Source organism: Diadema antillarum, unplaced genomic scaffold (assembly GCF_040938485.1).
Source record: "Diadema antillarum isolate AM-2024a unplaced genomic scaffold, OU_Dant_1.0 seq00000122_RagTag, whole genome shotgun sequence".
NCBI classification, from domain to species: Eukaryota; Metazoa; Echinodermata; class Echinoidea; order Diadematoida; family Diadematidae; genus Diadema; species Diadema antillarum.
Window position 1 is genome coordinate 47,155 of NW_027271202.1, and position 14,567 is coordinate 61,721.

The 14,567-nt window shown below is 38.1% G+C and overlaps 1 protein-coding gene across 1 annotated transcript in view; it reads right to left on the reverse strand.

Annotated features, from left to right (window-relative positions):
- Window positions 1-10,909: 10,909 nt before the first annotated feature.
- Window positions 10,910-14,567, reverse strand: part of LOC139727204 (serine/threonine kinase-like domain-containing protein STKLD1) — a 33,192-nt gene continuing 29,534 nt past the window's right edge. The window contains exons 21-22 of the mRNA XM_071638162.1: window positions 13,771-13,853; window positions 10,910-11,064 (exon numbers count right to left, since the gene is read on the reverse strand). Of these exons, the coding sequence (XP_071494263.1) occupies window positions 10,969-11,064; window positions 13,771-13,853 (179 nt within the window). The 3' untranslated portion in view covers window positions 10,910-10,968. The remainder of the gene's footprint in view (window positions 11,065-13,770; window positions 13,854-14,567) is intronic.

The following is a 14,567-nucleotide window of genomic DNA, read 5'->3' on the forward strand; positions in this document are numbered from 1 at the left end:
AAAAATGTCACAATAGAGGAATGCATTAAATGCCAATTGCCTTGATTTTGATTCAAAATCCGAATTTTCGGGGGCCTCCCCCTTCGTCAGGGATGAAAGTATAAATCAAAATCAAGGCACAGACGTTATTATTGTTATTTCTAGTACTGCCAATACGCGGAGCTAATACAATGTTTGGAATAGATAAGTGGATAGATAGATACATAGATAGATGGATGGATGGATAGATAGATAGATAGATAGATAGATAGATATAGTCCTACACACATACGTTTAAACATACATACATACATACATACATAATATATATATATATGTATATATATATATATATATATATATATATATATACACACATATATATATATATATACATACATGATTATTATCATTATCATCATTGCTCAGCAACACGGGCTCACTCGTGTGGTTGATGATAATTATTGAGTGATTATATTCATGGTGGCCATGGAACATCCTCTCCTCAAAGACCTGATAACATTTGAAATTCGCGTTCAACAGTCAGAGAAAAGTGAAAACGAAAGTATATTAATCTCCGTCATGGACACTGGACATTTTCATGAACATGTCGGTTTACGGAAGATATCAGACCTAATTACGAATCCGTGCTAAAAAAAATAGAATAAGATGAAATAAGGGCGGGGTGCTCCCATGAAATAGAGGGTTAGTTTTCCATCTGCTACTGTTTTTCCGAAAGGCTCAGATTCTTGACTGTTGAACATGGCTGGGTTCCAGCTTTAGGCGTGGGTATCTTTTTCTCTCTTTTTTTTTTTTTGAAAATCAATATTCTGAAGAAAAAAGGATACACGAAGCCTAAATCAGAGTAAAAACTGTCAGATTTTGTTAACCTGTAGTTACCCTATGATACTCTCACTCAAGATCCCTCCAATCAACAGTGAAGAGGTGTTTGTCTATTAAAAAACAACATACAGAAAGAAAGAAATCAAGAAAGGAAGGAAAAACTATACATTCATTGCTACACTTAAAGTGACTACCTACTCATTGGCAAGCTTTTCAGTATAAGGGAAAAAAGAGAAAGAGAAATATAAGGGAGAAAGGAAATTATAGTATTTCATAAGTTACAATTTTTGCAGCGGTGTCATTAATATTTGCTTGACATAATCTCACGCATCAATCATACAAAGGAAACGGGTAACAGGCATTTTCTGGGAATAAATGCGAATGACTCAAAATTTACTGGCAAATTAACGCAATGAAATATGAATATGGCATGCAAGGACGCTTACCGCAATTCGCAGCCGCTTATTTTTAAGGTACTGGTTACGGAACATCGAAACGCTGCGGATTAGGCTACTTTGAAAAGTGCAACATTATATCCCGAGGTCAAACTCTGCCCGGGCTCGTACATCGCTCGGACGAAATCTCTGTCCAGAGGATACTGGAGACCTCACGGCTTTAACCCACAACGTTCCTCATTTTAACCTAGGTGTGAAAATGGTTGTAATGATATATAAAGCCCACTTGGCAATGCTGCGGTTGGCATAATTATAATGGCAATATTGTCAGTGTCAACACAGAGAAAATTTCAATAGGGAAATTACTATATGCCGTCAGTATATGGTTATGATTATGTTTAATAATTATTATGTTTCTGATTACTATCATTCTTGTCACTACTACTAGTATAATAATAATCATCATCATCGCCATTATCACAGATTTAATTAAAACAACAACAACAACAACAAACCTTTATTAATGCTATAAGCTACTTCTACAGTCATTTTTCGTCTACAAGATTGTGTGTAGATCTGTCTTTCGGGAAAGAATAAGGACAAAATGTATAGTTCTTTCTGAGAGAAGCATCTGTAGACTGAATCTAAATCTAATGTCGACACCATCTTCCCCAGTCTTCGTCTTTCATCGTTAAAGATATGAATCCCGTCCCCACGAGGGATGGGGTTGATATTCCATATCGGGTGAAAAATGAGCCCCTTGGAGTTTTTTCCCCTTGTCTTCTCCTTTCATTCTATTGGTTTACTAAACGCCGCTGTCCTCTCTCCTTGAGGTCACTCCAGTCGTGACGTAATGAGATGACGTCACTCACGCGTTGCCCTGGAAACCGAGCACGGCTTCATTATATTCACTGTCCATCGGCGAGTAGTCTGCGTTTCGGGGCAATTCATCGAAAACGAATGTCGAACGATAAATGACCATACTCAATTGAGCAAACGTTTTGCATCGGCTGGAACGCCTTTGGCAAGTTAATAGAGGCAGGGGATTTGAAAGAAAGAAAATAAAGGTCAACAACAACAAAACCCTTGAAAACAATAATTTCCAGGGGCCCTCTAGCATGTAAGGTTATACCCCACTTACATTTGTAAACAGGTCCACTTCGCCATACTTCACTAAGATTGATAATATTCTGCTCTTGAGGGATAAGCACCACGTTCTGCAATGTGTTATCTTTGTTTGTTTGTTTGTTTGTTTGTTTGTTTGTTTGTTTATTTATTTTTTTCCATGAGCGAACTCTTTATATGAAACTATTAGCCTAATAAAATGAGAGATTGGCTTATAACTCTGGGAGCAAACAAGATAAAAGTTTCTAAATGTATGGCTGTTGCAGTGTTGGGACTGTCAGAATTCTCGACTGTCTCATGATGTCTGTTCCAAGAACACATTCGTGATCAGACCCTGGTCATATAGCTGTCACATCGTTAGACTGTCCCCTTCTCATTTAAACAGAAGTAAAAACCTTAGAAGTTGATGACACCGAGTAAGCTAGCTTTAAAAGCAAAGGACACAGATAGGACCTATATGCTAGGGTTTAAATCTCAGACTTTGTAAATCTTGGGCCCTGTTTCATACAGCTGTTCGTAGAGTTACGCATGACTTTACGAACGACTGGAATATGAAGTGCCAATATGTGTGCCCATTTTTTCTTTACGTTTTAACAAAGTACGATTGTATGTCAATATTTCATCTGCATTGGGGCAAAAATACACTTTCAACTAAAGACGTGTGTGAAAAATAAGAATTTATCACGATCATCTGCAAATTTCAACTTTAACTATTGAATTTAACAATGATTAGGAAACCCACTTGGCTTGCATATTTAAGTCGTTCGTAGATTCGTGCGTAACTTTACGAACAGCTTTATGGAAACAGGGCCCAGGATCATCAAAGACATAATGAGGGAATTAAGAGTTGAAAAAAACATGGCTTTTCAGCTGCGTGAAGTTTTAACAATAAGATTACGTGGAAGCACATACATTTTAAATGAAACTACAAATACGAGCTTCCATGTGCGATCAAAAACTAAGGTCGTTTAGTCGATGAATATGGCCGGATAGTCTATGAAAATTAGGTAATGATTGTATATCGTATATTGTGTCGAAATAAGTATTTCTTGGTACGCGATGGATCGCAACTGAAATCAGAATGATCATCCGGTGAAAAGAATCATGAAAGTCACTTGACAAGTAGTACATGTATACTCCTAATGATAAATGCACTCCTTTTTGGCTGTTTATGCAGAAGTTTGATAGTCTTACGTCATTCATCTTGACCTTCAAGTCTAATAATAATCATTTGAACTAATACGCCGTTACTAATCGTTACGTGTGGTTAAACTTCAGTTCCAACAGGTGTCATTAACAGGCAAACACGTTCGACATTGAATTCAGAAAATGAGCCAAGTTTTGATTCATTTGTATGGATGGGCAAGCTTCCTCGTGTATAAACCCTAGCAACTCTGTAATGAGAAACGGAATTTATCTTTAGAAAAAATCCATTAACAGCAATGAATCTATGTTGAGTCTAATATACCGTCATGACATGCCATGTTTTATGTATTTATTTCTTGCTTTCTGTTGTTTGTCATTCTTTGTAAAAGTTTGTATGAAAGATTTTGCAGTAGGCCAAAATAAATGAGATCAAATTTGAAATTTGTCATTTTAGAATGAACTGTAATGATATTAAGGTGATATAAGGGATTGACCACAGTTACTGCAATGGCGGATCCAGACGGGGGCACAGGGGGCATCCCCCCCCCCTTATTTTTTGTTAAAACAAACAAAATAAAAAGAAACTGGGGGGGGGGGGGGGCGTGTGCACCCCCTTTAATTTTGTAAAGGTGCCCCCCCTTGCAGAATTCCTGGATCCACCCACGTACTGCTCACTTTGCTCATAGTGAACATTACATTGACGACAACAACAACAACAACAACAAACACAACAACAACAACAACAACAAACACAAAGAACCACAGCTATGTTGGTATATAGGTGGAATGATGCCGTTTATTGTTGTGTATCGCCCCAAGAATGATACTGACATGCACAAGAGTCAAGATTTATTCACCATCTTTTGTTCAGACTACTACTCCAAAGAAAACAACCAAACACACAAACAAGATATCTGCCTTTTAAACAGTACACGTCTTTGCAAGATCCACGTGCCTGACACATATGATACATTACACTTCATTGTTCCATACTAAACCATTCATTACAACATTAAAATGTGGGTATTATTTGTTTGCTGGCTCTTGTAATGTTTCTTGCAATATCATCGTTTTGTTTGTAGGCTATACTCTGATGAACATTTAACACCAAAACAATATATATACTGCTTCACTTGACATTCAAAATATGCAGTAATGAATACAAAATCTGGGAATTTCAAAAGGCACAGATGATTATTTCAATAGTTCTTATCATTTCCAAGTGTTGCAATGCATGAAGTAATTTAAAGGAAAGAACCACACTGGACATACACTAAATCAAAGAGGTATAGCAGACGAATTCATTGATATCTACAAAACCATGATGCATCATTTCATGGTGAAAGACACCTGGCTGTACTTTAAAGACAAATAATGTTAAAAAAGAAAGAAAGATTGGATGCGATACAAACCAAAGGGCCTGAAAATGTGATTTGTTTTTGTGCAGTACTGCTCAAATCTATAACTTGTTCCTGGACAGTTGATTTGAAGGCGCATTGGAAGAGACGTCACTGCCTGTGGGTCAAAAGGTCATAAAATCTGGCCTGCAAAATTCCAAGGCAAATGCTTCCCCTCTTACAAAATGCCCTTTTGCTGTCAATATGCTCACATTATGGAAATACTTTTCTTGAAATGACAAAGCATCAGCTGTGCGAAGCAAACAGCTCTAAACAAAATGACATTAAATTGTACATTTCTCATCACAGTTTGTTTTTCCTCTGTGATATCTATATTAACCCTAATCAGGCTGGGGGGGGGGGCAGAATCTGCCCCCCCTCGACGTTTCGCGCAATATCTTCGCAGCACGATAAGCTCCCGCCTCCATGTTTCATGACTTTTTTCTTTCAAGTATCGCGCAACTTTTGAGACCAAAGTTGTTGCGCCCGCGCGTACCGTTTTGACGCGACGCCCGTTCAAAAAAAATTTGTCAACCCCAAAATTGCTCCAAAACGTGATTTTGTGTACAAATCCAATGCAAATTGTGTTTTTTCAATTAATTCACATAAAAATTCATATCTTGACTTAGAATGGACGAAATGAATTTATTTTAGCATAATAAAGCTTCGAAAAATGTCTGTGACAAATTTTGGCCAAAAAACAAACAAAAACAAAAGGTCGAAAAACAGAGAAATACACAAGAAATTAAAAAAACAATCAAATACATAAGAAATTAATTTCGATACAGATTTTTTTTTAACCTATGTCTCGGGAGAATGATACAAAACACATTTTAAAAAAGAAATTAGCTTAATCAGAGCATTAATAAGTGATTTAGAGCCCAAAACTGATTTTATGCATAAAAGAACATTAGCGCCCTCGTCGTCGTCGGAAGGATTGTATCCATTCTGGTCGTCAAAAATCTACAGAAAATACATTTTTCGTGATTTTCTACGAGGATTGATCTGCTCATACCAACGAATTTGGCTACTCAAGGTTTGAGTTCAATAAACTGAAAGACAAAAACAACGGGGAAGGTGTCATGAGAGAGTAAGTACATCATAGGAGTGCATAGCGACTTGAAGTAGCGTGCGACGAACTGTTTGCCCCTTGGCCCCACGTACTTCAACTTATGTTGGCGGTTGTGATACTCGTATGACATGGCTATGGCTATGGCAGCAGATGGTGAGGAGGATGTTGTTGATGTTGTCGATGCTGATAGTGATAGAGGCCAGAATACTTCTGAACCAGTCATTATAAATGAACTGCTTTGTTTCATTCAAAATCATCTGAAACGCACAACCAGGGCAAAGATTGCCGAGTGTGTGGCGAGAGGTTTCAGCCCAGACGAAATCGTTAAAGCAAGAGACATTCTATCGAATGATGTGAACCAAAAGAGAATAACGAAACTGAAGAACAGGCGTAAAGCCAACAAGAGTGAGCAGACAGCTGATGATATTGTTGGAGCAATGATTGAGCTTGACCAGATGGGTATAGAGACTAATTTTGTTGCCAAGAATCTGTTTGTAATTCCTAAGTGTGATCCCAAGGAATTAGATCCCTTTGCCACCCTGCAGAGACTGATTGAGCTGGAGGAGAGAATGACGACAATGGGGGCCTCTGTCAGAGCACATGATGAGGCTATCAGGCATCTACAAAAGGGAGAAAAGGAAAGTGTGGTGGTAAAGAACTATTCTCCCTCGTATGCCGAGCTTGCAAAGAAGAATGCAAATGGAAGACAAGCTTCTGTGAAAGGGACCGATGTACAAGTATCATTGACGAACAAGAAACCTGCCGTGCAGATGAACACAAGGACTGCCAGTTCGTCGCAGGTGCAGGCCACACTGTCATCTGTGCCTGTACTGGAGAAGGTGTCCAGCGTCAAGTCTGATGGAGGTACCGACAATGCAACAGGGCCATGGCGCACAGTTCAGCACTCGAAGCAGCGGTCAGCAGGAAACCAGTCCAGAGAGGTAAACAGCAGTCAGCGTCAGAAGCGTAGGATTCATGGGACCGTCAAGGGAGATGTCATATATGGTGCACCTCTGCCTAAGCGAGATTTTTTCATTTCACGCGTAGCGAAAACAACCTCTGATGATCAAATGCTGAGATACATAAAGAGCAAAGGTATTGACACAGCTGAAATAGTTTGTAAGTCAAATATGGAGGCAGTTTTCAAGTCATACAAGCTGTCAGTTTCTGTGGATGAAAAGGACAAAGTCATGGAGGAAAGTATATGGCCCTATGGTATCTGCGTACAGAGATGGAGAGAAAGGGCAAGAGAGAGACCTGGGTGAACATCATCGAAAATGGAAGTGAATCACAAACTGTCACTTATCACCTATAATTGCCAATGTGCAAATGACTCCAAACTTCCTTTTTTAAAGGAGATTTTTAAGCGTAGTGATTTTCTTCTATTACAGGAACATGGTTTGTATGAATCACAGTTTCCCTGGTTTGATAAAATAGACGATGAAAATGGTGTAGGGAAACATGGGGTTAGTGCAATGAATGAAGAAATTTTGTTGTCGGGAAGACCTCATGGAGGAACAGCTATAATCTGGAAACAAAGTAATAAGTTGAAAGTGGAACCTGTAAGATTGGATTCAGTTAGTAAGAGAATGGCTGCAGTTATTATAACCTTTGAAGATATGAAGAGAATGTTATTATTCAATGTATACATGCCGTGTGATGATAGGTCACAGTACGGTTCAGTTCAGCCTGATTAGGGTTAAAACATCAAAATTCATGTCGAGAAAAATACATAAGCTATAATTCTTTCCACCGAATTGACATTTGTAATACTTGTGATGCATTTGTTCTTTCTTTTTCAATATTGCTACAAAATTTGGTTATAACAGAATCATACAAATGAATACGTCACATGGTAGTACACAATTTTGCATTGTGCACGGCTGGACGGCAAAGTGGACGGCTAATAGATCACCTCAAGGTAACAGCAGTCAATTTTTGCATAAAATCAAGGTGTGGTACAATGGACGGTCGTCGCATCAAGGGAATCATAAATCCCAAGAGAATTTGATTATACACTCCAATGGCATAATGCATGCATTTTTTTATTTTTCATCTTAAGGCACTCAACTACATGTATTGTTTGTTTCACTGATGCTCCTAGCGAGTTTTTGAAGTGGAAGCGTTAAGAGGGAAAGGCTCATCATGATGGTGGTTTTATCACCTTCTCTACCTTACATCTGGTACTGGTAATAGGCATCCACTGAATTGATCAAATGCTTGTATGCCTAATATCCCAGGCATCCCTTTGTGCATGCATAACGGTTGATATCAATAATTAATATATGCCAGGATATATGGATATACTAGACAGTACCAAAATGCACATTTGTTAAACAAAGATCACATAGACAATCGATGACAGATTTGCAGCGATAAATGCATATATATGTGTACATCATAACTATCAAAGAATACAGATATGAAATAGAATAGACGTAATCGCCAAGATATACATATTTCTCCAATTATAATAGACTCTGGTATCTGAGTAAAAATCAAAAAGTGCAATATATATTACATGCAATTTCCACAAGAACCCACTGAGACAACAATAAAGAACAAAAGAATCATGAGCCAATAGATTAATCAGAATGGATGGAAATTAGATGAAGCACACATACCAGTTAACATCCATCAAAATAATCACATACACACACACACACACACATACACAAAACAAAGCAATAAAATTAGTCAGAATCAGCAGAATGAAAATACTTTATGGCAACTTCTGAAAACTGTGTGCCTCCTTCACACCTACTACAGATATCACTGAAACCAATATATATATTGGAGCTTCAAATAAACAAAAACAAAGACTCGTATCAAGACCCAGATATGTGTGACAGCTTAAGGTCAGAATGAGATAAGAGATGATAGTCATCATTTTGACATATCGTCGCTGGGGTGACAAGACCTTGTATCTCAAATTTTGGTGAAAATTACTTTTTTTTAAATTAATGGTCAGATAATCAGTTAAGTGATATCCTGTCCAAATCTTCAGTCTTACCCCCGAAATGAAGCCACCATAGCATGTCAAAGGAGAGGCTCTCCAATTTGATATACAGCTTAGCTGTCAATGCTTTTTGTTTTGTTTTGTTTTTGCTCTCCTGAACACTTGACATTTTGTAGATATGAGGTCTTGTTGCCCAAGAGACGATAGTTGAGTAGATCAGAAATCAAAGTATGACCCCAAACTTTACCCATCAAATTTATATAAATGCATACAGAATACCGTAAGGCTCCTGCATTTTGTGACTACATTTGAACCCAATCTGATTACAGTCAATGAAAAACATGGGAACTGCCCATGCATTCATACAAATTTTCTACAGTAGTACTATTGTATAAGTGGTTTCTTTCGCGGTGGCTTTATTTTCGCGCTTTTCGCGCTTTGAGGTTGAACCGCGAATTTAACATCACACGAAAATGTTTTGAACTCGTAGCTTGTTACAATGCTATCATTACCGACCGCGAATTTAAACACACGCGAAAAAGTCGGCACCGATGGAAACCGCAAAAGTTTCTGTACGCGAAAGAAACCACTTTTACAGTATACCCTGCAGGTAAGAAGGATACCAATTTCTGTATCAAAATAGAGTTAATTGGGTTGTAGACAAGAGATGAGTGATGGTGAAGTATTGTGGAATACAGCCTTCTCCTTGTCCCAGTCCCCCCAAACCTCTCTCGCTTGCCTCCGGAATCATAAAACCATGGAATGATGTGCTAATTGAGCAAATTTCACATCCTCTAGAGAAATTGTCCATGTGCCTACACACTTCCTACCCATGATTGTACATGTGCAGAAAAGTTATGTATTACCATTTCTGTGAATAATGAGTGCACTTTCCTCCAATACGACTGATACAAAATTTGAATCTTAATCACAGGAAAGTATTGAGAATGAGTAATGAATGGAATAACTGAATGCCCTTCAAATTACAATAAAGATGCCACAAAAGCAATGAATCATATTACAACTTGAAAGCTGAACAGGCCTATTGCTCCAATTGAACAATTGTAAGTATCAGTGTAAGGAAATTGGACATTCACTGACCATTATCTTGTTTGAGAGCGAAAAAAAAAAATGTGATGATCACAGGTATGTGCACAGTCTCATCATGCACACACACACTGCATCCCCGCCCTTTACATACATATTTTGATGACAAAAAAACAAAAAAATCAGTTCTGCTACAAGCTTTGCCTAGTCAGTCCTATATCTACATTACAGTGACAGTCATTGTGTAGACCACGAATCAGGTGCATCTATATCCTCTTAGAACTTGTATATATTCTACTTTATATACTCTAGAATTCATATATCTCTCACACAGAGTGAACATATAATTCAATTTCAATTTTTGTTCTTGCAAGAAACATTAATACCTCGTATTCAGGCTAACATGAAAATATTACAGTGATTTTGTTCCAGTGCCAAACAAATTGCACCAGGTCAACACGTACACAAATAAAGAAGACAGGATGAGCCAAGTACCAACATGTAGATCCAGCTGAGTTCAAATATACAGAATTTGAATTTGTCATCCAACACCAGTTTGGGTGAGAAGCTTGCCTAAACACGGCTCTTGCAGACATGTTATGCCAGGAGAAATATATATAACTAGATACAACACCACTTTGTTATTAAAGACATAGCAGCAAAATGCACATATTGGCTTGCAGACATTGTATTGCCAACTAATGAAAAGACAGGACAAGCAGACAGCACAAATCTGATAGAAATTGGTCTCGATTTTTGTTCTCACTCGCCGATCTCCTCCTCATCCAAGGCTCTCCAATCCAGGAGTAGACTCTCTCTCTGTCTCCAATTGCCATGACAACGGAAAGGACAGGTTAGCACACTACTATTCAGGTCTCTACTGAAGCTGTCTTCTCCTAGCATGGAGCTCTTGTGGCAGCCTGACGTCTGAAATGCACCACCTGTCGATGATTGTTGGGGTGAAGTAGTGATGGCTTGGAGACGGTGCTAGATGATCTCCTCCTCCTACTTGCCCTTAGGCCTGGCTGAGCTGGGTCTGTTGGGGGGAGGCTTACCACCCGTAATCTTGGCCTCCACCACCTCTATGGGGCCCATGATGTCCTGAAAAAGGGAAGGCAACATTATCAAAGAGTTGAAAATAAGCACAGAAACTCACTTCCCACACTTTATTCTTCCCACACCTTATTCTTCCCACACCTTATTCAATGATCTATGACCAGAACTCATACTTGTCTGATGCTCAACACTTTATTGACTGTGGGTTACAGCTGATTGATGAACTGGGACATTGTGGACATTACTGTCCAATGATCATATTTATGTATGCTCTGGGTCAGTTTCTCTATTATTCCCATTGACAACTACACTGCATAACACTTGAAAATCATATATGAGATACTAAAATTTCAAACATAGAACATGCACAGCATTGGTCATTTATTTACCAGATACTTTGATTTTTTTTTTTCAAAGTCCATTAGTGGCAGTTTCTAAACTAGAAATGTCGCTATGGCGACTGGTATGCCTCCGCCATAATGCATGATTCTCCTAATAGGTCCAGATAGTACATGATGTGGACAATGTGTGATTACATTTTCACAAAATTGGCAAAATATTAAAACGATAAGTTTGTCACAAATGTGTTAAATGTTCACCTTCTTTGACCTAGGTTTAATTGGATAAATAGGAGAGTTAAGGACTTTAACTTGACTTTGACCCGTTCATATGTTTATGCATTGAGTTATTTTCAAGGTACGGAGAAAAAGTGAATTTCTGCATTGAATAGTAAATTGTTACCATTTTCATCTGGCCTTTGACCCTAAAATTCATAAAATAATCACTGTCAGGCAGAACATGCATAAATATGTAGTACGTTTCAAGATAACTTGAGCCACTTCCGAGATATGGAGGAAAAGCTTAGTTCAGCACTTTCACTTGATCTTTGACCTTTTGACCTTTGAGGCAAAAACAAAAGAAAAAAAAACTTTCCAAAGAATCTCTATTAGGTTATGCATGCATACACCAAGTGTAAAAAAAAATAATCCTGCCAGCATCGCATAATCATGACGGAAAAAGTAAAATTTTGAAGTGTTTCCCTTGACCTTTGACCCCTGACCTTTGACCCCATGAACCCTAAATTTTCTAGATAATCACTGCCAATCAGTACATGTATATATACTATATTCCATGAAGATACCTCGAACAATTTCCAAGGTACAGAGAAAAAAGGTGAAGTTTTAATATCTTTACTTGACGTTTTGACCTTTGACCTTCGACCTCATGACCCAAACTTTCACCAGAGAATCTTAATTGGGTAATACATGTATACACTAAGTTTCAAGAAAATATCTTCAGGCATTGCATAGATATGGTGGAAATAGTGAAATTTTACGTATTTGACCTTGACCTTTTGACCTTTGACCTTGAGTGTGTGCCAACCCAAAAGTTGATAGGCACAACTTCACCCCCTAATACACATACATGCCAAGTTTCATTAGGATACCTCAAAAGGTTTTGATAGTTACCCTGTCCACAAAATTCATTACAGACGGACAGAAGGACGGACGGACGGACAGACGGAAGGACGGACGGACAGACGGACGGAAGGACGGACGGACGGACAACCCGAAAACATAATGCCTCCAGCACCACTTCGTGGCGGAGGCATAAAAAAGTCTACCATGGTATGAGTTTTTGATAGCATAGCAGTCCCATCATTCTGTCTAAGTAGTACACTGACATGTAATTGAACACAAAAGATTCTATGCACTAGAGAAATTTTACCTTTTTAAAAAAAATAGAAATATTCTATAAAAATAATCTAAGAACAGTGGGGCCCTTGATTACAAAAGAAGAAGTAAGCAATGTTATGGTCTGGGTTCAATGTATATTGCTTTTCAACTTAGCAAAGGGCAAAGCTGCATCCAGTTAATAGAGAGACAGAAGTGAAAATAGTGTGAGAATGAAGAAATAAGCAACAATAACAACAACAAAGAATGAAGAAGATGAAATCAGAACGACAGATGGATGAGAAAAGCGTGTAGAGCAGAAAATGGATTGATACGTACCTACTGAATACGCCAGGAGGCTAGAGACACGATTCATATTGTTTGCCGTCACTATGATTAATGTTTCCCATGACAATCCTATAGTTTCTAAAATAAATCCATCCAGTAGACTTGTCTATTGCAGCAACAAGTGATAAACACTCAGAATTCTAGCCACCAAAATGCAATTATCGAATGTCAAAGCTGATTGGAATGCTTTGATGCTATGTGGTCGGATTTAAAAACACAGATCTGAATTATACATCACAATATTCATGCACTCAGTGTCCTACAGCACAACCAACTACAATTCTCCCTATCACATATAGCCGATATCAAGCGATATCACCTCGCGATACCGATGCCTGATCGATCGTTCTTGGGACGTACACTTCCGGTTTTGCGGTTTTACCCACGTCACATTCTTCATCTATGGATATTTTCCATAATTTTGTTGTTTTGCATCATCGGCCCAGCAAAGGGCCGCTTCACAGACGAATCTCATTCATCAAATGTAAAGTTACAGATTAGAAAATAACTCTATTATTCGACAGATTATAAGACAGAATTTGATACGATCTGTGAATATTAGTACTTCGGCGTTCAATGTGTATAAAAGCGTACATTTACACATCGTGTGTTCATAACCGGAAGTTTATTTCCGAAGAATTAAAGGTAAAAAAATTAGAGCACCACATGCGTTCAGATTCGGAGAGCTATATGCGACAGGGAGAATTGATTGTATGCAACCTCCTCCTACCTCATTAGATGCGTATTTGACCTTGACCTCCTTGATAATGTCCTTGATTTTAGCACTGGCCTTCATGTCCTCCAAGATGTCCTCTGCATCACACAGACAAAATGGAAATTACTGTAAAACACAATATTTTCGCGGCATGACATTTTGGCGAATTGGAGCCGACGGACTTTTTCGTGGCATGAAATTTTCGCGAGTTGCCTCTAACATTCAATGTGTATAGTGTAGACAAGAACTTTCACATGCACTTTAATTTCGTGAATTGGATCTTGCAAAATTCGCGAAATTAAAGTGCACGCCAACATTCCTCGTTTTGTAGTAGATGAACACCACTGTCAATGGCATTGCTGTCACATGTATGATGCAAGTTGTACAAATGCATGAAATGTGTATGCATCTACTTATGCATGTTTTCAAGCACAACAAGGATTTTCTGTTTTCTAAAAATAGTACACAGTAACAGTTTGGGTTGCATAGTGTTACCATGAATATGTGAAGTTGCTTGCAGAGAGACACTGGGGGTAGTTTCAGCTTTGGGTTCTCAAACAACAGTAACATAAAAAGACAGGAAAAAAAAAAACAACCTGAAGTTTGAAATTGCCACACCAATATATTGGTTTCTGCCTTTGTCTGATCTCTTCATTACTGCATATTGCCATCATAAACCTCATCCAATATGTAACAATTACAAGGACAATGAAAGAAAGAAATAACATCAGGGCTGCCAACCACTGCAGATATTAAGATATACTAATGCACAGTAAAGACACGTTTTGAAGGCAAAATTATAATTCTGTTTA